General features: G+C 47.4%; 1 protein-coding gene across 14 annotated transcripts in view; it reads left to right on the top strand.

Moving 5' to 3' along the window:
* The first annotated feature begins 7,416 nt into the window (after nucleotides 1-7,416).
* LOC105485931 (NPR3 like, GATOR1 complex subunit) overlaps nucleotides 7,417-22,628 on the top strand; it is a 61,825-nt gene continuing 46,613 nt past the window's right edge. For 7 of the 14 annotated variants that reach the window (XR_011616214.1, XR_011616215.1, XR_011616211.1 and 4 more), the window contains exons 1-2: nucleotides 7,531-7,696; nucleotides 17,659-17,728. Coding sequence is in view for 4 of the 14 variants with exons in the window: in XM_071083750.1 (XP_070939851.1) it covers nucleotides 7,579-7,696; nucleotides 17,659-17,728 (188 nt within the window). In the remaining 10 variants the exon portion in view is untranslated. Of the gene's footprint in view, nucleotides 7,697-17,652; nucleotides 17,729-22,628 lie in introns of those variants that run through there. The other 7 variants (XM_071083752.1, XM_071083751.1, XM_071083753.1 and 4 more) reach the window with 5 other exon arrangements.

Here is a 22,628-nt window from a genome sequence, read left to right as displayed (position 1 = left end):
ATTTGAGCCTTTTTTAGGCTGGGCATGGTGGCTTATGCCTGTAATCTCAGCACTTTGGGAGGCCGAGGCGGGCAGATCATGAGGTCAGGAGTTCGAGAGTAGCCTTGCCGACATAGTGAAGCCCCGTCTCTACTTAAAAATGCAAAATTAGCTGGGTGTGGTGGTGCACGCCTGTAATCCCAGCTACTCGGGAGGCTGAGGCAGTAGAATTGCTTGAACCCACGAGGCGGAGATTGCAGTGAGCTGAGATCGTTCCATTGCACTCCAGCCTGGGCAACAGAGTGAGACTTCATCTCAAAAAAAAAAAAAAAAAAAAAATTAGCCTTTTGATGGGTGTGTAATTTTTGGTGAGTGTGTAGTGGTTTCTCTTGTGGTCTTAATTTACATTTTCCTGATAACTAGTGAGGTTGAGCCCATGTTTACTGGCCATTTTGGTTTCCTCTTTATTAAAGTATTTTAGTCATGGCCACTTTCCCACTGTGTTGCCAGTCATTGATTTGTAGAAATTTCAAAAATATTCTGGATATAATTCCTTTGTCACTTTTATGTGTTAGATCTCCCCCAACTCTGTATCTTAATGATATTTTAGTTAAACAAAAGTTTGTAATTTTAATGCAGTCAAACTAGTGACTTTAAAAATCCAGTTAAAAAATGTTATTCCCTTCCATTCCCAATAGCCAAAAGGTGAAAACAATACAAATGTCCATCACTGGATGAACAGAGAAGGAAATGGCGGTATTTCCACACCGTGAGATATTATTCAGCCATGGAAACGAAGTTCTGGCCCAGGCTACCACATGGACGAGCCTCGAGATATTACAACAAGTTAAAGAAGTCACACACAAGAGGCTGCGTGCTGCATGAAGTGGTGGGGCTTAGATAAGCCATTTTTAGGAAATGTCCAGAAGGGGCAAATCCTGGCAGAAAGTAGATCAGTGGTTGTTAGGGCCGGGGAGGAGAAAGGCGGGGAGGGACTCCTCAGTGAGGAGGGCGTTTCCGGCTGGGGCGATGAAAATTCTGGAACTAGGGAGAGGTGGTTGTTGCACAACACTCTGAATGTGCTAAATGCCACTGAATTGTTCTCGTTAAAATGGTTATCTTTATGTCATGCAAATTTTCTCTCAAAGTGAAGAGAGTCTTTTAGACCACATTTCTTTTTTTTTTTTTTTTTTTTTTGACAGGGTCTCACTCTCTCACCCAGATTGGAGTGCAGTGGCTCCATCTTGGCTCACCACAACCTTCTGCCTCCCAGGCTCAAGCAATTCTCCTACCTCAGCCTCCCGAGTAGCTGGGATTACAGGTACGTGCCACTACCATCGGCTAAATTTTCGTTTTTTTTTTTTTTTTTTTTTTTTTGAGATGGAGTCTCACTCTGTCTCATAGGCTGGAGTGCATGGCATAATCTCAGCTCACTGTAACCTCCGCCTCCCAGGTTCAAGCAATTCTCCTGCCTCAGCCTCCCAAGCAGCTGGGATTACAGGTGCACACCACCACACCCAGCTAATTTTTTGAATCTTTAGTAGAGACAGGGTTTCCCCATGTTGGTCAGACTGGTCTTGAACTCCTGACCTTGTGATCTGCCCGCCTCAGCTTTCCAAGGTGCTGAGATTACAGGCATGAGCCACGGCGCCCGGCCACTAGACCACATTTCTAAAAGCTTTACTGTGTTGTCTTTTGCATTTGGCAATAGTCCACCTGGGATTGACTGTGTTGAAGGGAGTCCATGTCTGCTTGGCTGAGATTTGTTGAGCACTTTCTAAGTTCTGCACATGGCACCAACACTCTTCATTCTGGGTACTTGACCCTCACAACCACCCTGTGAGGGAGGGTTTATTTTATTATCATTAGTTGGGTTTTGTTTTGCTTTGCTTTGTGACAGATCTTCTTACTCTGTCCTCTAGGCTAGAGTGCAGTGTGACAATCTTGGCTCAGTGCAGGTTCAACTTCCCAAGCTCAGGTGATCCTCCCACCTCAGCCTCCTGAGTAGCTGGGACTACAGGCACGCACCACTAAGCCTGGGTAATATTTGTATTTTTAGTAGAGACGGGGTTTTGCCATGTTGCCCAGGCTGGCCTCAAACTCCTGAGCTCAAGTTTGAGGCCAGCCCGCCTGGGCCGATCCACCCGCCTCAGCCGATCCACCCGCCTCGGCCTCCTAAAGTGCTTGGAATTACAGGCATGAGACACTGCACCTGGCCATCATTACATTGGAAAGATAAGGAAACAGAGGCTCCAGGAGGTTATGAAACATGTCTGAGGCTTCCATGAAGCAGAAAACAAGCCCTCATGGTTTGTGTGGGCTGAGAGGCTGGCTGGGGCTGGGACTTGTCTCTTCTTGTCCCTGAGTCTTGGTTTGAGCCTGAGCCTGTGCAGCGAGTATAGGATGCTGGTGTCCACTGGTTTCTGGCCTGAATTCCAAGTTCCAGGCATGTTCTGTGCCTGAGCAGCTGAGGCTGAGCTCAGAGGGTGTCTGGCCATTGACAAGCCATTGGACACTCTGTAGAATGCTGGATTGGGCATCTGCAAACCCTCCTATGAGAGCGGAACCTCAGTGACCCTGAACAGGCTGATTTGCCTTGTAAGTCCTAGTTTCACTGTTTTAACCTCTATGATGGGGATTAGACTAGCCCCCACCTCAGTGTTGGGAAGGCGCTCAGCAACGTGCAGCATGAATTTTATATTATTTTTATTACTACTGTGTGTGAGTGGTTCTCCATGGTGGGGTACTAACACTCAGCTGAGATGGTGGAGGTGGCCAGGCAAGTCCCAGATAGCGTCTGTGAACCCCACCCGGCCCTCCTGCAGATGGTGGTGTCCCTATGAGGCCCAGACCAAGTGGCAGGACTGATAAGGCCTCTTGTCCTGCCAAGGGCAGGCCCAGGCTGGGAAGAAGGGTCAGGGGTTTCAGTTTCCAAAAATCTACTTACCTTCAAAAAAGCAGGTTATGAAACAGTTATTTAAATGTAAAATGAGGAGGACTTAAGAGGTGTGGGGTCTTCGCAGAGAAGAGACTGAGGATGTCCCCTGTAGCAAGTGGAGGTTGGCCCTGGCACTTCATTGTCCAGGAGACACTGGGAGAACTTAGAGCTGGGACTCACTCTGGGACCATCTGCTCTGAACCTTATTACTGGTTGGGAAACTGAGGTCCAAAGTAAGGCCCACTGACCCTCAGGCCAGGGTGTGGCAATGATGTCTCATTTCTAACAGCCGATGAGGTGCAAACATGGACATGAGGGTGGCACTGGGATCCAGAGTGCTGCTGCGAGGCCAGGGACACACCCAGGACCTCTGTGGGCTGGGGTCATAGTGAGCTCCCTGCGCTTTCACCAGTTCGAGCGCTCATTATTATTGACTATAGTCAAAAGAATGAACAATGAGTGTCAGGAGGCCAACCCTGAGAGGGTAACTGGGGAACAGTGGGATCCTTTGAGCCCAGAGATGGCCAGTCTGGAGCCCCAAGGTTCTGCCCATCAGAGCAGCAGCATGATTAGGTCAGAAGAGGGAGGTCTGAGTCACAGTCTTGCTCCATTCGCATGGTCGGTCGCACACAGACGCCCCGTGTCCCTGTGAGGAGTCCTCCATTACCACCACCGGCCACTGCCCTGGGTTCCCCCACCCCCATCTGTCCCATCTCACCCTTCCAGCCTCAAGCCCTGCTCCTGCATTCTCATTTCCATCCCAGAGGCACTCCTGGGAAGTGTGGGAGAACTCACAAACCTTTTGATTATACATGAAATCAAAACACACACAACTGGGATAAAGACTTGCAAAATCTGTAACAGAGGTTATCTATTCCTTAGAAAGAACAGAGCCAAACCATCCAAGAACAGAAAACCTGTAAAGAAAATAAGAAAAGCAATTCTCTGCAAATAATCAAGTGATGCAGCTCACTCTCTCAATCAAAGAAATGCAACATAGAACAAGACGCCATTTTCCTTTCTGGGAATTTCAGGAAAAAAAAAAAAAAAAAAAAAGTTATGCAGTCCGGGCGTAGTGGCTCACGCCTGTAATCCCAGCACTTTGAGAGGCCGAGGCGGGTGGATCACAAGGTCAGGAGATCGAGACCATCCTGAGTAACATGGTGAAACCCCATCTCTACTTAAAATACAAAAAATTAGCTGGGTGTGATGGTGGGCGCCTGTAATCCCAGGTACTCAGGAGGCTGAGGCAGGAGAATCGCTTGAACCCGGGAGGCGGAGCTTGCAGTGAGCTGAGATCGTGCCACTGCCCTCCAGCCTGGGTGACAGAGCAAGACTCCGTCTCAAAAAAAAAAAACAACTTATGCAGCCCTGTGCAAGAAAACACACCTGTTGGTAGTGCTGAGCCATTTCAAATACACATACCCTTCACCCTGGTGAGGCCAACCCAAAAATCTGTTCTGCAAAATACACATTAGTGTCAGTGTTGGTGCAAGAGGGTTACTTGCAACAGTGAAAATGCTCACCCCTCAGTCTAGTGGTTAGGTTCTGATGCCTTTGATGTGCTTGGGAAAGTTCTGGAAGCAGCCAAAGAAGACTATTAACTTTAGTCACCACCTGGAGAAGCCTGGGATAGGGTGGGTGGGGTGATTTTTTAAAGAACAACTTTATTGATATATAATTTACTATACCATACCAATTTGCATGCCATAAAGCTTATCCACTTGAAGTGTACACTTCCACGTCTTTTAGTGTATTCACATTCACAGAGCTGTGTGACCATTACCACAGTCAACGTTCCCCTTCAAAAAACCCGTATCTATTAACAATAGCTCCGTATTTCCCCTGACCCCCCCGCAGCTCTAGGCAGCCACTAATCTTTCTGTCTCTATGGATTCGCCTATTCTGGGCATCTTATATAAATGGAATCATATATTACCGTGTCTTCAAGATGAATTCATGTGCCGCACTTCATTCCTTTTTATGGCTGAATGGTATTCCCTTAAACGAACTATACCATATTCACCCATTCATCAGTTGATATACCCTCGGAATACTTCCACTTTGGGCTATTATGAATAATATTACTAAGAACACACATGTTTTTGTGTAGACATATGCTTTCATTTCTCTTGGCTATATATGTAAAAGTGGGATTTGCTGAGTGTCATGTTAACTCTAACCTTTCAGGAACTGCCGGCCTGTTTTCCACAGCGAGTGTAGCCTGTTACATTCCCAGCAACAGGAGAGAGATTCCTGTTTCTCCACACCTCTGCTGACGCTTATTTTGTCTTTTTGATTATAGGCGTCGTAGGAGGTGTGATGTGGCATCTATTTGTAGTTTTGATTTGCATTTCCCTAATGCCTAATAATGCTGAGCATTTTTAATTTCTATTTTTTGTAGAGACGGGGTCTGGCACTTTTGCCCAGGCTGGTCTGGAGCTCCCGGCCTCTCAGCGCTGGGGTCACAGGCACGAGCCTCCACCGTGAGCTGAGCATCTTCTGGTGCTTATTGGCTCTTTGCATAATGCACTGGAAAAAATTCATATCCTTTGTGCATTTTTCAATTGATTGTCTTTTTATTGTTGAGTTGTAAGGTTCCCACATTCTAGATACAATTCCCTTATCAGATATGTGACTTACAAATATTTTCTCCCATTCTGTAGGTAGACTTTTAATTTTCTTGGTGGCGTCCTTTAAAGCACACGTTTTTGTTTTGTTTTGAGATGGAGTCTTGCACTGTCACCAGGCGGGAGTTCAGTGTCATGATCTCGGCTCACTGCAACCTCCGCCTCCTGGGTTCAAGTGATTCTCCTGCCTCAGCCTCTGGGATTACAAGAAGGCGCCACCACACCTGGCTAATTTTTGTATTTTTAGTAGAGAGACGGGGTTTCATCATGTTGACCAGGCGGGTCTAGATCTCCTGATCTCCTGATCCACCCACCTCAGCCTCCCAAAGTGCTGGGATTTCAGGCGTGAGCCACCATGTCCGGCCGCACTAAAGTTTTTAATCTGAAGTTTAATTTATTTTTCTGCAGTCGCTGCTGCACTGCCTCGTCCAAGGTCTCAAAGATCTCCTATCAGCTTCCAAGTGTTTGCTTTTTTTTTTTTTTTTTTTTTTTTTTGAGTCGGAGTCTCGCTCTGTGGCCCAGGCTGTAGTGCAGTGGTGCAATCTCGGCTCACTGCAAGCTCCGCCTCCCGGGTCCGAGCGATTTTCCTGTCGCAGCCTCCCGAGTATCTGGGATTACAGGCACGCACCACCACACCCAGCTAATTTTTTTTTTTTGTATTTTTAGTAGAGACGGGGTTTCACCATGTTAGCCAGGATGGTCTCGATCTCCTGACCTCGTGATCCATCCGTCTCGGCCTCCCAAAGTGCTGGGATTGCAGGCGTGAGCCACTTCTAACGGCCTTTTTCTTTCTTTCTTTTTTTTTTTAATTCGGAATCTCGTCGCTCTGCCGCCCAGGCAATGACGTGATCTCGGCTCACTGCAACCTCCGCCTCCCGGGTTCAAGCGATTCTCCTCCCTCAGCCTCCCTAGTAGCTGGGATTACGGGCGCCCGCCACCACGGCCGGCTAATTTTTTGTATTTTTTAGTCGAGACGGGGTTTCGCTATGTTGGGCAACTCTTGACCTCGTGTTTCTCCCTCCTCGGCCTCCCAAAGTGCTGGGATTACAGGCGTGAGCTACCGCGCCCGGCCCGTATTTGGCAGTTTTAGCACTTAATTTAAGTCTGTTTTAGCACTTAATTTAAGTCTGTGAGCCACTGAAGTGATTTTTAACTTTTTCCTTTTATCTTTTTATACTTTATATTTCCAAGTTTGAATTTTCTCTCCAAAGCAAGTGTTATTTTTAAAATGAAGAAACCAACATCAAGAGGGATGCTGACTCGACCCCGCGCCTTTCCCATCCGCACCTGTACGCCAAGCGAGACTCGGAGGGCTCCAGACAGCACCGGGGCGGATCGGTGGCTTCCAGAAGGCCCTGCGCCTGCGCATTCCGCTGCCTGCGCCTGCGCCGTTCCCCCGGCTGTCGCCTCAGCACCTCCTCCGGGCAGTGTCGCCGAACTCTCGCGAGCTCGGAGGGTGGCACGTGGATTGATGACTGTCGCGCTGCTCCCTCCGCCTCCGGCCCGGGCTCCTGAGGACCCCTTCGCCTCCACTTCTGCCCTCCTCAGGCCCCCTCCGTCCCCGGCTCCGTCCTCCTGAGGCCCCCTCCGCCTCCACCCCTGCCCTCCTGAGGCCCTCTTCGTCCCCGCCTCCGTCCTCCACAAGCCCCCTCCGCCCCCGGCTCCGTCCTCCTCAGGCCCCCTGCGCCCCCGCCTCTGTCCTCCTCAGTCCTCCTCCTCCCCCGGCTCCGTCCTCCTGAAGCCTCCTCCTCCCCCGGCTCCGTCCTCCTCAGGCCTCCTCCTCCCCCGGCTCCGTCCTCCTGAAGCCTCCTCCTCCCCCGGCTCCGTCCTCCTCAGGCCTCCTCCTCCCCCGGCTCCGTCCTCCTGAAGCCTCCTCCTCCCCCGGCTCCGTCCTCCTCAGGCCCCCTCCTCCCCCGGCTCCGTCCTCCTCAGGCCCCCTGCGCCCCCGCCTCTGTCCTCCTCAGACCTCCTCCTCCCCCGGCTCCGTCCTCCCCAGGCCCCCTCCGCCCCCGGCCCCGCCCCCACGGCGGCATGCGGGACAACACCAGCCCCATCAGCGTGATTCTGGTGAGCTCGGGGAGCAGGGGCAATAAGCTGCTGTTCAGGTACCCCTTCCAGAGAAGCCAGGAGCACCCGGCGTCCCAGACAAGTAAGTGAGCGCTGGGCGGGGGCCTGGCGCTCGCGGGGCCGCCTCCTTCCCGGGCCGCCTCGCGGAGCTTAGCTTTTGCTGGGCATTCGAGACCTGCTCGTTGTAGAGTATTTGAAAAGTAGAAAAAGGAAAAAAAATTTAAAAATTAAAATCATGCGTTGTTCACCACACCAGAGTAACTACTGCTGACATTTCATCAGTCTCCAGCCTTTAAAAAATAAAGTAAAATAAAATGAGTTTTGGATGTATTCGTCTTGAGAAAATACAAAATTACGCAAACAAGGCCAGTCGCTGTGGCCCACACCTGTAATCCCAGCACTGTGGGAGGCCGAGGCGGGCGCATCACCTGAGGTCAGGAGTTACAGACCAGCCTGGCCAACATGGTTGAAACCCCGTCTCCACTAAAAAAAAATAACCCCAAAAATTAGCCGGGCGTGGTGGTGCGTGCCCATAATCGCAGCTACTCGGGAGACTGAGGCAGGAGAATCGCTTGAACCCGGGAAGCGGAGGTTTCAGTGAACCAAGATCACACCACTGCACTCCAGTCTGGGCGACAGAGCGAGACTCCGTCTCGAAAAAAAAAAAAAAAAAAAAAAAAGGTTGCCGGGCGCGGTGGCTCACGCCTGTAATCCCAGCACTTTGGGAGGCCGAGGCGGGCGGATCACAAGGTCAGGAGATCGAGACCACGGTGAAACCCCGTCTCTACTAAAAATACAAAAAATTAGCCGGGCGCGGTTGTGGGCGCCTGTAGTCCCAGCTACTCGGGAGGCTGAGGCAGGAGAATGGCGTGAACCCGGGAGGCGGAGCTTGCAGTGAGCCGAGATCGCGCCACTGCACTCCAGCCTGGGCGACAGAGCGAGACTCCGTCTCAAAAAAAAAAAAAAAAAAAAAAAAAAAGTTATGCGACCATCTGAAGTTGTCTTTGCCACCCCCAGTTCCAGCCAGCACAAGGATCACCCCTGGCCGTGTTGGGAATTGTCTGCCCTGTGCATAGATGCAGATCTATCCACAGAAAAAGAGAACATTGCGTGAGGTTTTTCATTGCACGAATTGTTCTGTGACGTCGACCTTGGAACTCTGTCTGCCTTTGCAAGCACGGATCAACCTCACCCTTAACTGCAGGCTATTGCCTTCCCCTGTGGACGGCATGTAGGTTACTTTTGATTTTTCATCATCATGAATGTTCAGTTTCTGGTTTTATTTTATTTTTTGAGACGGAGTCTGGCTCTGTCACCCAGGCTGGAGTTCAGTGGCGCGATCTCAGCTCACTGCAAGCTTTGCTTCCCGGGTTCACGCCATTCTCCTGCCTCAGCCTCCCGAGTAGCTGGGACCACAGGTGCCCGCCACCACGCCCGGCTAATTTTTTGCATTTTTAGTAGAGACGGGGTTTCACCGTGTTAGCCAGACTGGTCTTGAACTCCTAACCTCGTGATCCGCCCGCCTCGGCCTCCCAAAGTGCTAGGATTACAGGCTTGAGCCACCGCGCCTGGCCTAAAATTACTTTTGAACTTGTTGATATGGCAGAAAGTTTTAAAGATACAAAGGACTTTAGATTATGAAAAGAAAGTTCTTTCCTACCACTGACCCCCAGTTTCCATCATAGGGGTAACTACTGTTACCATTTTTCTGTGTCTTTCCAGGACCTTCTGTGTAAATACAGGCGTATGCATTTCTTTTTTATTTTCATTTTTTGAGACGAGTCTCGCAGTCTCGCCAGGCTGGAGTGCAGTGGCGCCATCTTGGCTCACCGCAACCTCCAACCCCCTGGTTCAAGCGATTCTCCTGCCTCAACCTCCCGAGTTGCTGGAATTACAGGCATGCGCCACTGTGCCCAGCTAATTTTCTTTTGTATTTTTAGTAGAGATGGGGTTTCACCATGTTGGCTAGGCTGGTCTCGATCTCCTGACCTCGTGATCTGCCCGCCTTGGCCTCCCAAAGTGCTGAGATTACAGGCATGAGCCACCGCACCCAGCCTGCACTTACGTTTTTTTAAAACTAAGCACAAGCAAAGGCACGCACACCATACACACTGTTCTGCCCCTGTTTTCATTTTCACTTCATGTCTGCATCTTTGATGTAGAATCAGAACCTGTGGAGCATCCTTGTTCTTTTTACCGGCCACAGTGAATTCCATGAGATGAACATATTGTGATTTGTTTATCTCGTCCTCTTCATTGATGGACGTAAACTTGTTTTCAGTCTTTTGCTAATACGAAAAGTGCAAACGTCCTTTCCATGTATTGTCATTTGGCAGAATTCTTGTAATTTTTTTTTTTTTTAAATGGAGTCTCACTCTGTCGCCCAGGCTGGAGTGCAGTGTGGCGCCTTCTCAGCTCACTGCAAGCTCTGCCTCTGGGTTCACGGCATTCTGCTGCCTCAGCCTCCCTAGTAGCTGGGACTACAGGTGCCTGCCACCATGCCCGGCTAATTTTTTTTTTTTTTTTTTTTAGTAAAGACGGGGTTTCACAGTGTTAGCCGGGATGGTCTCAATCCCCTGACTTTGTGATCCGCCCACCTCGGCCTCCCAAAGTGAGAATTATTGTAATGTTAAATCCCCGAAGTAGCATGGTTGGGCCTAAGGGATAAGGAGCATTTTTTTTTTTTTTTTTTTTTTTTTTTTTTGAGACGAGTCTGGCTCTGTTGCCCAGGCTGGAGTTCAGTGGCTGGATCTCAGCTCACTGCAAGCCCTGCCTCCCGGGTTCACGCCATTCTCCTGCCTCAGCCTCCCGAGTAGCTGGGAGTACAGGCACCCGCCACCTCGCCCAGCTAATTTTTTTTGTATTTTAATAGAGACGGGGTTTCACCGTGTTAGCCAGGATGGTCTCGATCTCCTGACCTCGTGATCCGCACGTCTAGGCCTCCCAAAGTGCTGGGATTACAGGCTTAAGCCACCGCGCCCAGCCGCATATTTATTTTTATTTTTTAATTTTTTAATTTTTTAATTTTTTATTTTTATTTTATTTTATTTTTTTTGAGACGGAGTCTTGCTCTGTCGCCCAGGCTGGAATGCAGTGGCCCGATCTCAGCTCACTGCAAGCTCCGCCTCCTGGGTTCACGCCATTCTCCCGCCTCAGCCTCCTGAGTAGCTGGGACCACAGGCGCCCGCCACCTCGCCCGGCTAATTTTTTGTATTTTTTAGTAGAGACGGGGTTTCACCGTGTTAGCCAGCATGGTCTCGATCTCCTGACCTCGTGATCCGCCCATCTCGGCCTCCCAAAGTGCTGGGATTACAGGCTTGAGCCACCGCGCCCGGCTGCATATTTATTTTTAATAGGTTAGATTTTTCAATCTTTGTTAATCTGGTAGGTGAAAAATTGTATCTGGTAGTAATTTTAATGTTTATTTGGCTTTCAATTGAGATAGAAAGCGTGTTTTCCTGTTTTTGGAGCCTTTTGGATTTCCTTTTCAGTGACTTCTTTATAACCTTTGCCTAATGTTCTCTTGGGTTGTTTGATTTTCTTTCCTTATAGATTTGAAGGAGTTCTTTATATATTTAATGTAAAAATAGGTCTTGTGACAAAGCTATAGTTACCCTGTTTGCTTCTGTGTAGTTCTTGCCAGAGTTTTGATTTTTATGGAGTTTTCAGTCTAATCTCTTGTGGTTTCTTAGTTTTGTTTTAAATAGAAAGACGTTCTGCTCTCCAAAATTATTTTATTTTAGTTTTTTGAGTCGGAGTCTCCCTCTCGTGCCCAGGCTGGAGTGCAGTTGTCCGATCTCGGCTCACTGCAAGCTCCGCCTCCCGGGTTCACACCATTCTCCTGCCTTAGTCTGTAGTAGCTGGGAGTACAGGCACCTGCCATCGCGCCCGGCTAATTTTTCATACTTTTAGTAGAGACAGGGGTTTCACCGTGTTAGCCAGGATGGTCTTGATCTCCTGACCTGGTGATCCACCTGCCTCGGCCTTTTAAAGTGCTGGGATTATAGGCGTGAGCCACCGCGCCTGGCTCTGCTCTTCAAAAGTATTAACAACAACAATAAAAAACTCCCTTATTTTCCTCCAGACTATTTATGTCTTTATTTTTTTTTTTGAGACAGAGTCTCTGTCACCCAGGCTGAAGTGCAATGGCATGATCTCGGCTCTCTGCAACCTCCACTTCCCGGGTTCAAGCGATTCTCCTGCCTCAGCCTCCTGAGTAGCTGGGTCTATAGGTGTGTGCCACAACGCCCGGCTAATTTTTGTATTTTTAGTAGAGACAGGGTTTCACCATATCCGCCAGGCTGGTCTCGAACTCCTGACCTCGTGATCTGCCTGCCTTGGCCTCCCAAAGTATGTCTTGTTTTTAAATGTGTTTGTCTTGGCATAAGGTGAAGGCTCATCCTAAGAATTGATATTTTCTGGACACTTGGGAAGAGTTGTGGATGAACTGCTTGGTTGCCTTTGGAACCCTGTGGAACAGGAGTTATAACAGGCCACAGTGTGGCCAAATGGTGATTGATTGGGCCAACATAATTTTCTTGTCCATATGGCTATCTGGTTCCAATATAATTTTATTGAATAATTCACCTTACTTCCACTAATTGATTTTTCTGTCTTTATCATGTGCTAAATTCTCATGTTTGCTTGGATCTGTTTTTTGATCTTTCTTATCTCCTCCAATGATCTGTCTATGTGTAGGTTCCATAATAATTAATTACTATAACTTGATATTATGTTAGACTATCACGTTAGGTTAGTCCTTTGTCATTACTTTTCTTTTTCAGCATTATCCTGACTATACTTTATTATTTTTCCCTGTAAACTTTAGCATCAAGTGTATTAGGTCCCACTCCCAAGCTCTTGGTGTAGGTAGCTTTGAATCCATTGATTAACTGTGAAGAAAAAGCATCTTTATGTTGAATCTTCCCTGTCAGGAACGTGATATGTCTTCTATTCATTCTTTTCTCCCTTATTAGCTTTTCCATTGTTTTCATGGGCCTCTTGCACTCTTCTTAGGTTCATCACTAGGTTTTAAATTTTTTTTACTCTGGTAAAGTATTATTGTTTGTGTATATGAAGGCTCTTGGTGTATGTACATTTAAATTTTTTAATTTTGTCTGTGCTTTTTCCAACCTAATTGTCATCCCACACTGCGAGGGTGTGTGTGTGTACATGTGCATAGGGGCCTACCTTGTCCTATTGTACTTCACTTTATTGTGTTTTTTACAAATTGAAGGTTTATGGCAACCCTGTGTCCAGCAAGTCTGTCCGCACCATTTTTCCAACAGTACACACTCACTTTGTGTCTCTGTGTGATGTTTTGGTAGTTCTTGGACTATTTCAAACTTTTTCATTATTACTGTATCTGTTATGGTGAGCTGTGATCTTTATGTTACTATTGTGATTGTTTTCGGGTACCATGAACCATGCCCACATAAGATAGCAAATTTCATCAAGAAATGTGTGTATTGTCTGTTCCCTCATCTGTTTCCATCTCCTTGGACCACCCTGTTCCCTTAGACACAACAGTATTGAAATTAAGCCAGTTATCTACAGTGGCCTCTAAGAGTTCAAGTGAAATAAAGAATCACATGTTTCTCACTTAAAATCAAAAGCTAGAAATGATTAAGCTTCTTGAGGAAGGCATGTTGAAAGCTGAACTAGCCCCAAAGCGAGGCCACTTGCACTAAACAGCCAAATAGTAAATGCAAAGGAAAAGCTCTTGAAGGAAATGGAAAGTGTTACCCCAAGCCAGGCCTGCACCTGTACTCCCAGCTACCTGGGAGGTGGAGGCAGGAAAATTGCTTGAGCCCAGGAGTTTAAATCTAGCCTGGGCAACATAGGGAGACCCTGACTCTTCAAACAAACAAACAAACCAGAACAACAAAAAAAAACGCTGGGCGCAGTGGCTCACGTCTGTAATCCCAGCACTTTGGGAAGCTGAGGTGGGCGGATCACGAGGTCAGGAGTTCGAGAGCAGCCTGGCCAACATGGTGAAACCCCGTCTCTACAAAAAAAAAAAAAAAAAAATACAAAAATTAGCTGGGCATGGTGGCCAATGCCTGTAATCCCAGCTGCTCGGGAGGCTGAGACAGGAGAATTGCTTGAACCTGGGAGGCGGAGGTTGCAGTGAGCTGAGATCCACCATTGCACTCCAGCCTGGGCAACAAGAGTGAAAACTCCATCAAAAAAAAGAAAGAAGGCCGGGCGCGGTGGCTCAAGCCTGTAATCCCAGCACTTTGGGAGGCCGAGACGGGCGGATCACGAGGTCAGGAGATCGAGACCATCCTGGGTAACACAGTGAAACCCCGTCTCTACTAAAAAATACAAAAACTTAGCCGGGCGAGGTGGCAGGCGCCTGTAGTCCCAGCTACTCGGGAGGCTGAGGCAGGAGAATGGCGTGAACCCGGGAGGCGGAGCTTGCAGTGAGCTGAGATCCGGCCACTGCACTCCAGCCTGGGTGACAGAGCGAGACTCCGTCTCAAAAAAAAAAAAAAAAAAAAAAAAAAAAGAAAGAAAGAAAAGAAAGAAAGAAAGAGAAAAGAAAGAAAGAAAGACTGCTGTTTAATGAAGACACCTTCATCAATTATCTTAGCTAAATCTTCTGAATAACTTGTTGCAGCTTCAACATCATCAATTGCTGCTTCACTTTGCACTTTCTTGAACCTGGGAGGCGGAGGTTGCAGTTAGCTGAGATCCACCATTGCACTCCAGCCTGGGCAACAAGAGTGAGACTCTGTCTCAAAACAAAAGAAAGCAAACAAACGAAAAGTGTTATTCAGTGAGTGCATGATAAAAAAGCTAAATAGCTTTGTTTGTTGCTGGTATGCAAAGTTTTAGTGGTCTGGATAGATCAGACCAGCCACAATATTCTCTTAAGCCAAAGCCTAATCCAGAACAAGGCCCTGACTCTCTTTAATTCTGAGAAGGCTGAGAGAGGTGAGGAAGCTGCAGAAGAAAAGTTGGAACTTAGCAGAGGTTGGTTCATGAGATTTAAGGAAAGAAGCCATCTTTATAATGTAAAAGTGCAAGGTGGACCAGGTGCGGTGGCTAACGCCTGTAATCCCACCACTTGGGAGGCTGAGGTGGGCGGATATAGAGGTCAGGAAATGGAGACCATCCTGGCTAACACAGTGAAACCCTGTCTCTACTAAAAATACAAAAAATTAGCTGGGTGTGGTGGCGGGTACCTGTAGTCCGAGCTACTTGGGAGGCTGAGGCAGGAGAATGGCGTGAACCCAGGAGGCAGAGCTTACAGTGAACCGAGATCGCGCCACTGCGCTCCAGCCTGGGCAACAGAGCGAGCTCCATCTCAAAAAAAAAAAAAAAAAAAAGTGCAAAGTGAAGCAGCAGTTGATGATGTTGAAGCTGCAACAAGTTATTCAGAAGATTTAGCTAAGATAATTGATGAAGGTGTCTTCATTAAACAGCAGTCTTTCTTTCTTTTCTCTTTTTTTCTTTCTTTTCTTTCTTTTCTTTCTTTCTTTTTTTTGATGGAGTTTTCACTCTTGTTGCCCAGGCTGGAGTGCAGTGGTGCAATCTCAGCTCACTGCAACCTCTACCTCCTGGGTTCAAGCAATTCTCCTGCCTCAGCCTCCAGAGTAGCTGGGATTACAGGCATGCGCCACCACGCCCGGCTAATTTTTAACATTTTTTTTTTATTGTTAGTAGAGATGGGATTTCACCATGTTGGTCAGGTTGGTCTCGAACTCCTGACCTCAGGTGATCCGCCCGTCTCGGCCTCCCAAAGTGCTGGGATTATAGACATGAGCCATCACCCCCCGCAACAGATTTTTAATGTAGAGAAAACAGCCTTATATTGGAAGGAGATGCCAGATATGACTTTCATACATAGAGAGAAACCTGGCAACTTCAAAGGACGGACTGACTCTCTTGTTAGGAGCTAATGCAGCTAGTGACCTTAAGTTGAAACCAGTGCTCATTTACCATTATAAGAATCCTAAGACCCTTCAGAATTATGCTAAATCTACTCTGCCTGTGCTCTGTCAGTGGAACAACAAAGCCTGGATGATAGTACATCTGTTTACAGAGGGTTTACTGAATATTTTAAGCCCACTGTTGAGACCTACTACTCAGAAAAATATTCCTTTCAAAATATTACTGCTCATTGAAAATGCAACTAGTCGTCCAAGAGCTCTAAGGGAGATGTATAGGGAGATTAATGTTGTTTTCATGCCTGCTAGCACAAGATTAATTCTGTAACCCTTGGATGAAGAAGTAATTTTGACTTTCAAGTCTTATTATGTAAGAAATACAACTTGGAAGGCTATAGCTGCCATAGATACTGATTCCTTGGACTGATCAGGGCAAAATAAATTGAAAACCTTCTGGAAAGCATGTGCCATTATAGATGCCCTTAAGAACATTGGTGATCATGTCAAAATATCAACAGTAACAGGAGTTTGGAAAAAGTTGATTGCAGCCCTCATGGATGACTTTGAAGGAGTCAAGACTTTAGTGGAGGAAGTAACTGCAGATATGGTGGAAATAGCAGGAGATGTAGAATTAGAAGTGGGGCCTAAAGATGTGACTGAAATGCTGCAATCTCACGATAAAACTTGAATGGACGAGGACTTGATTGTTATGGATGAGCAAAGAAAGCAGTTTCTGGGCTGGGTGTGGTGACTCACACCTATAATCCCAATACTTGGGAGGCTGAGGCAGGTGGATCACTTGAGCCCAGGAGTTCAAGACCAGCCTGGACAGCATGACAAAAGCTCATCTCTATTAAAAATACAAAAACTAGCCGGGCATGGGTGGCATATGCCTGTAGTCCCAGCTACTCAGGGATCTGAAGTAGGAGGATCACCTGAGCCTTGGGAGGTCAAGACTGTAGTGAGCCATGATCACACCACCACACTCCAGCCTGGATGACAGAGTGACACCCTGTCTCAAAAAACAAAAGAAAAAAAAAAAAACAAAAAAACGTAGCTTCTGGAGATGGAATGTATTCCTGGTAAAGATGTTGTAAACATTGTTAAAATGACAACAGAGATTTTGAATAGTATATAAACTTAGTTAATAAAGCAGTGGTACAGTTTGAGAGCATTGCTTCCAATTCTGAAAGAAGTTCTGTGGTGGATAAAGTGCTGTCAGCGTCCCATACTACAGAGAAATCTTTCATGAAGGAAGAGTAAATTGATGGATGCAGGAAACGTCCTTGTTGTTGTATTTTAAGAAATTGCTATAGCACGCCAGCCTTCAGCAAGCACCACTCTAATCGGTCAACAGCCATCAACATTGAGGCAAGGCCTTTCACCTGCAAAGTGATTGTTTTGCTGAAGGCTGAGCTGATCATTAGCGTTTTTTTTTTTCTTTCTTTTTTTTTTTTGGAGACCTAGTCTCTGTCGCCCAAGCTCAAGTGCAGTAGCACAATCCTCAGCCTCCCCAGTAGCTGGGATTACAGGCTCCCACCACCACGCCCTGCTAATTTTTGTATTTTTAGTAGAGACAAGATTTCGCCATGTTGGCCAGGCTGGTCTCGAACTCCTGACCTCAGGTGATCCGCCTGCCTCTGCCTCCTAAAGTGTTGGGATTACAGACGTGAGCCACCATGCCCGGCTTGTCACAGTTTTTGAAGATAACATAAGATTTGTCATTTTATGATTTTTAAGTGTATAATTAAGTGGCATTAATTACTTTCATTATATCTTGCAACCATTATGGCTATTTCTAAAGCTTTTTCATCACCCAAACTGAAACTCTGTAACCACTGACCAATAACTCTTCATTTCCCCTGCTCCCAGCCCCTGGTAAACTCTAATCTACTTTCTGTCTTGATGCATTTGCCTCTTCTAGACGTTTCATATACTGTAAGTGCACTATTTGTTCTTTTGTCTTTGGCTTATTCAGCATGATATTGTCAAGGTTCATCCATGTTCATTCCTTTTTATGTCTGAGTAATATCCCATGGTATGGATAGACCATGTTTTGGAAAACATGGCTTTTAACGGTTCCGTAATCCTCCTGTATGTGGAAGGATCCTGTTTTCTTAGCCCTTCTCCTCTTTTTGCCCTCACTCAGATAAGCCACGTAGCAGATATGCTGTTAACAACACGGGCGACCATGCTGATGACCAGGATGGCGATGCCAGGTAAGGGTTCTGTGGTCACTTCAGGGTGGGGGCTCGTCCTGGTCCCAGGCCTGGACAAAGCCCCACCCTCCTGTTCGCCCAGATATTTTCTCCGTGAGAAGTCTGGTGTTTTTTTTTTTTTTTTTTTTCCATTTAGTGTGTGCTTTCAGGTAGTGTGGAGTGGAGGATTGCATAGACAGTCTTGGACACCTCTTCCAGCTTCAGGCCTGTCTGGTGGGTAAAGCAGGTCAGAGAACAGATGAGGCCATGTCCCTGTGGGATGTCTATCTCCTATGAAAGAAATGTAGAGGAAAGCAGACCCCTATGTTGTTGTCTTTGTTTTTTTTTTTTTTTTTTTTTTTTTTTTTTTTTGAGACGGAGTCTCGCTCTGTCGCCCAGGCTGGAGTGCAGTGGCGCAATCTCGGCTCACTGCAAGCTCCGCCTCCTGGGTTCATGCCATTCTCCTGCCTCAGCCTCCCGAGTAGCTGGGACTACAGGCGCCCACAACCGCGCCCGGCTAATTTTTTGTATTTTTAGTAGAGACGGGGTTTCACCGTGGTCTCGATCTCCTGACCTTGTGATCCGCCCGCCTCGGCCTCCCAAAGTGCTGGGATTACAGGCGTGAGCCACCGCGCCCGGCCTGTTTTTTTTTTTTTTTTTTTTTTTTTTTTTTTTTGAGACGGAGTCTCGCTCTGTCGCCCAGGCTGGAGTGCAGTGGCCGGATCTCAGCTCACTGCAAGCTCCGCCTCCCAGGTTCATGCCATTCTCCTGCCTCAGCCTCCTGAGTAGCTGGGATTACAGGCGCCCGCCACCTCGCCCGGCTAGTTTTTTGTATTTTTTAGTAGAGACGGGGTTTCACCGTGTTAGCCAGGATGGTCTCGATCTCCTGACCTCGTGATCCGCCTGTCTCGGCCTCCCAAAGTGCTGGGATTACAGGCTTGAGCCACCGCACCCGGCCACCTTGTTGTTGTCTTTGGTTTTAATTCCTTGAGCATGTACCCAGAGGTCAAATGCAGGTGCTTGGGTGTAGCTCAGGCTGGTCAAGTCCCTTCTTGGAGTCCAGGCTTAGGTGGTGATGTGGGCAGTGAGGCTTAGAGCTGGGATGGTGTGAACCTGGATGTTCTTTGATGTACTTTTAAGCACAGATGAAGGGTGGATCTAGTTCCTTCCTGTGTTTGTGCCCCCTGCTCTCTCTGGGAGGCACTACCGGGGTAGGAACTTCAGAAATGACCACTTCTGCTTTCTGTTCATTTTGAAGCATAGTAAATGCTAACATAGGCCCAGGTGAAGGAAGATTGTGAGTTACCTGCCCTGAGTTCCCTTAAACACAGACAAGGCCTGTGTGGAGTCAAGGACTTGGCCTCCACCATCCCGGGAAAAAGTAGCTAAGATCCCTAGGTGGGGCCTTTGCTGTGCAGCAAGGTAGTGCTGTTTCTCTGCAGTTCTCTGACGAGGCAGCACCACACCTGCCATGGCAATTTGCAGTTCTTTTTAAAAAATTTTTATTGATTGATGGTAGAGATGGGGTCTTGCTTTGTTGCCCAGGCTGGTCCTGAGCTCCTGGCCTCAAGTGATCTTCCTTCCTTGGCCTCCCAAATTTTTGGGATTACGTACATAAGCCACCATGCCTGGCCACAATTTGTGGTTCTAAGAGTGTGATTTTTATCCTCTTTTGGGAGGATGTTGGGGCCTCTGGCATGACCAATGACTTTCTCTGAGTGGAGTGGGCTTTGGAAGGGGGATGGAGCTTGCTGGACACCCCATTGGACTGTCATTTTGATGTAGAGGCCTGTGGTTGTCTTGTCCTTTAAATGTGGTGGTGGAACAAACTCTGGTTTGTCACAGGCATGTAGAATGCTTTTGCCCTTGCACAGTGCATAGGTATTTCTTGTTCTCCTTCCAGCTGTGCCACAGATCAGCTTAGAGCAGGGCTGGCTGCTGGGCAGCCCCCACATTATCCTTACTCCAAGCTGCAGTGGATGTGAGGCCCAGGCTGCTGAAGACTCAGAAGGAAGGCTGGCAGTACTTAATTCCTGCAGTTAATTTTCAGACTTACAGTGACATGACCATGAGGATATTTTCTAGGGAATTAATTTAATACTTAACTTAATGAAGAGGTAAAACTGTGGGAGGAGCGTGCCTCTCTCTCGAATCTTTTATTGAAAAATTGCTTCATTCAGTAATTTTAGCACATCATATATCTGTAAGTCTCACTGCCTGCCACTCATGTTTTCCAGATACAGGGTTAATTCCCTTAGGGACTCAGTTCCCCTCCTGTTTTATTTTGTCATGTAGGCCCACAAGCCCCTGCTCTGCCTTGTCATAGCTCAGAGCATGTTCCTGAAGCAAGGCAGTGAAAGTGCATCAAATCCACTCTGTGTGTCTTTGATTGTTGTTCCCCAAAGTACTTTTCTTTCTGAAACCAGGGCTTCGGTTTGCCACACTGAAACAGTATTAACAGGCTACACAGTAACTTGTGAGGGGTCGTGGCTTGCCTTAGAGAAGTGAGGACACAGCCGTGCTGCTCACTATTACAAACACTGGCGAATGTGGCCATTTAAATTGAAATTAACTGAAATAGGCCAGATGTGAGGCTCATGCCTGTAATCCAAGCACTTTGGGAGGCCGAGGCAGGTGGATCACCTGAAGTCAGGAGACCAGCCTGGCCAACATGGCAAAACCCTGCCTCTACTAAAAATACAAAAATTAGGCATGGGAGCACATGTCTGTCTGTAATCCTAGCTACTCTGAGGCTGCGGCAGGAGAATCAGTTGAACTTGGGAGGCGGAGGTTGCAGTGAGCTGAGATCGCACCACTGCTCTCCAGTTTGGGCAACAGAGCGAGAGTCTGTCTCAAAAAAAAAAAAAAAAAAAAAAAAAAAAGAAGAATAAGAAATAACTGAAATAAAATAAAAAATTGACTTGCTCAGTTGCACAGGTCACATTTCAGGTTTTCAGTGTCTACATGGAAATAGTGTCTACCATATTAAATGGTTCTGATTTGGAACAGTCCCATCACAGTAGAAAGTTCTACTGGGGCCGGGAGCCGTAGCTCATGCCTGTAATCCCACCACTTTGGGTGTCCAAGGTGGGGGGATCACTTGAGGCCAGATGTTTGAGAACAGTCTGGGCGAAACCCCATCTCTACAAAAAATACAAAACTTAGCTGGGTTGGTGACCTGCGCCTGTGATCCCAGCCACTGAGGAGGCTGAGGGAGAGGGTAGCTTGAGCCCAGCACGTGGAGGTTGTAATGAGCCGAGATCATGCCGCTGTACTCCAGCCTGAGCCTTGAGTGACAGAGTGAGACCCTGTCTCAAAAAAAAAAAAAAAAAAAAAACATTGGACAGTGCTGGCTTAGAGAGGGGGCTGGTCATCAAGATATGGTTCAGGGCTGGGCACAGTGGCCTATGCCTGTAATCCCAGCACTTTGGGAGACTGAGGTGGGCAGATGGCTTGAGCTCAGGAGTTCGAGACCAGCATGGGCAATACGACGAAGTCCTGTCTCTACCAAAAATACAAAAAATTAGCCTGGCATGGTGGCACACGCCTGTGGTCTCAGCTGCCAGGAGGCTGAGGTGGGAGGATTGCTTGAGTCTGGGAGGCAGAGATTGCAGTAAGCCAAGATCACGTTGCTTCACTCCAACTTGGGTGACAGAGTGAGACCCCCCTCTCAAAAACAATTTGAGATATAATTCAGGGTATATAGATTAACTGTTAGTTATTTTTTGTAACTCTTCTATAATTCAATTATGAGAAAAGAAAATGGATATTGTTCAGTGTCTCTAAGACTTGAAACCAAGGTCAGAAAAGATGTAGTGTTCCCTGGGTATTAGGGGCCATGGTGCCCATGCTTAAATGTACCATGTGTCCCCACACTGGCAAGGGCAGAAGCCATCAAGCCAGGTCTGAGAGATAGCCTGGTGTTCTTCAGAAAGGCTGGTGTGGGCATGTCCCTCTCTGTGTGGACACCATCTTCCTGCTCCCTTCTTTGAAACTGCGAGCAGTGCTTAGGCCACTGCTTCAGAGAATGGGGAGCTACAGGTTTAGAGAACTGATTTCTTGCATTTTCAAAATGTTTGAAATCCTACTATTATTATCATCATTTTGAGACGGAGTTTTGCTCTTGTTGCCCAGGCTGGGGTGTAATGGCGCGATCTTGGCTCACCGCAACCTCTGCCTCCCAGGTTCAAGTGATTCTCCTGCCTCAGCCTCCCAAATAGATGAGATTACAGGTATGCACCACCACGCCTGGCTAATTTTGTATTTTTGGTAGAGATGGAGTTTCTTCATGTTGGTCAGGCTGGTCTTGAACTCCTGACCTCAGGTGATCCACCTGCCTCAGCCTCCCAAAGTGCTGGGATTACAGGCATGAGCCACTACACCCAGCCTAATTTTTTTTTTTTTTTTTTTTTAAGAGAACCCTGACCTCAGGTGATTGAACTCCTGAGCTTAAGTGATCCTCCCACCTTGGCCTCCCAATGTGCTGGGATTACAGGCATGAGCCCCCTCACCCAGCTACCATCTCGACCCTTTAATTCTCAGGTGACATCTTGGGAATGTGAAATCAGGTGGCACTGCTACTGTCCTCAGGCTTGGCCACTTTTGTAGCAGTGGACCCAACTTGTGGGTGCACTTGGGCCTAGGCCAGATGGGGTCCTTGGCCAGGCAGGCACTCTAGCTCACAACATACAGGTCCTCCCACCAGGCAAACACGAGGCTCTGCCAGGCCTCTCTTGATAGCTTTGCCTCTATTAGCTTGTGTTTTTAGAACCCTACACTGATGTGTTAGAAAGATGCCCTCTCCTTTCTGTAGCTGAGGTTGACACACAAGAAAGCAGGTAGGCATTTTTATCCCCAGGCTTGGGTATTTCCCCCTGCCCAGCCATTGCATCTGGGCTGCAGGGAAGTGTACAGGGACAAG

This window comes from Macaca nemestrina, chromosome 18 (genome assembly GCF_043159975.1).
Source record: "Macaca nemestrina isolate mMacNem1 chromosome 18, mMacNem.hap1, whole genome shotgun sequence".
Classification (NCBI taxonomy): domain Eukaryota; kingdom Metazoa; phylum Chordata; class Mammalia; order Primates; family Cercopithecidae; genus Macaca; species Macaca nemestrina.
The sequence above is the reverse complement of the archived record's forward strand: the minus strand, read 5'-3'. Positions and strand labels throughout refer to the sequence as shown.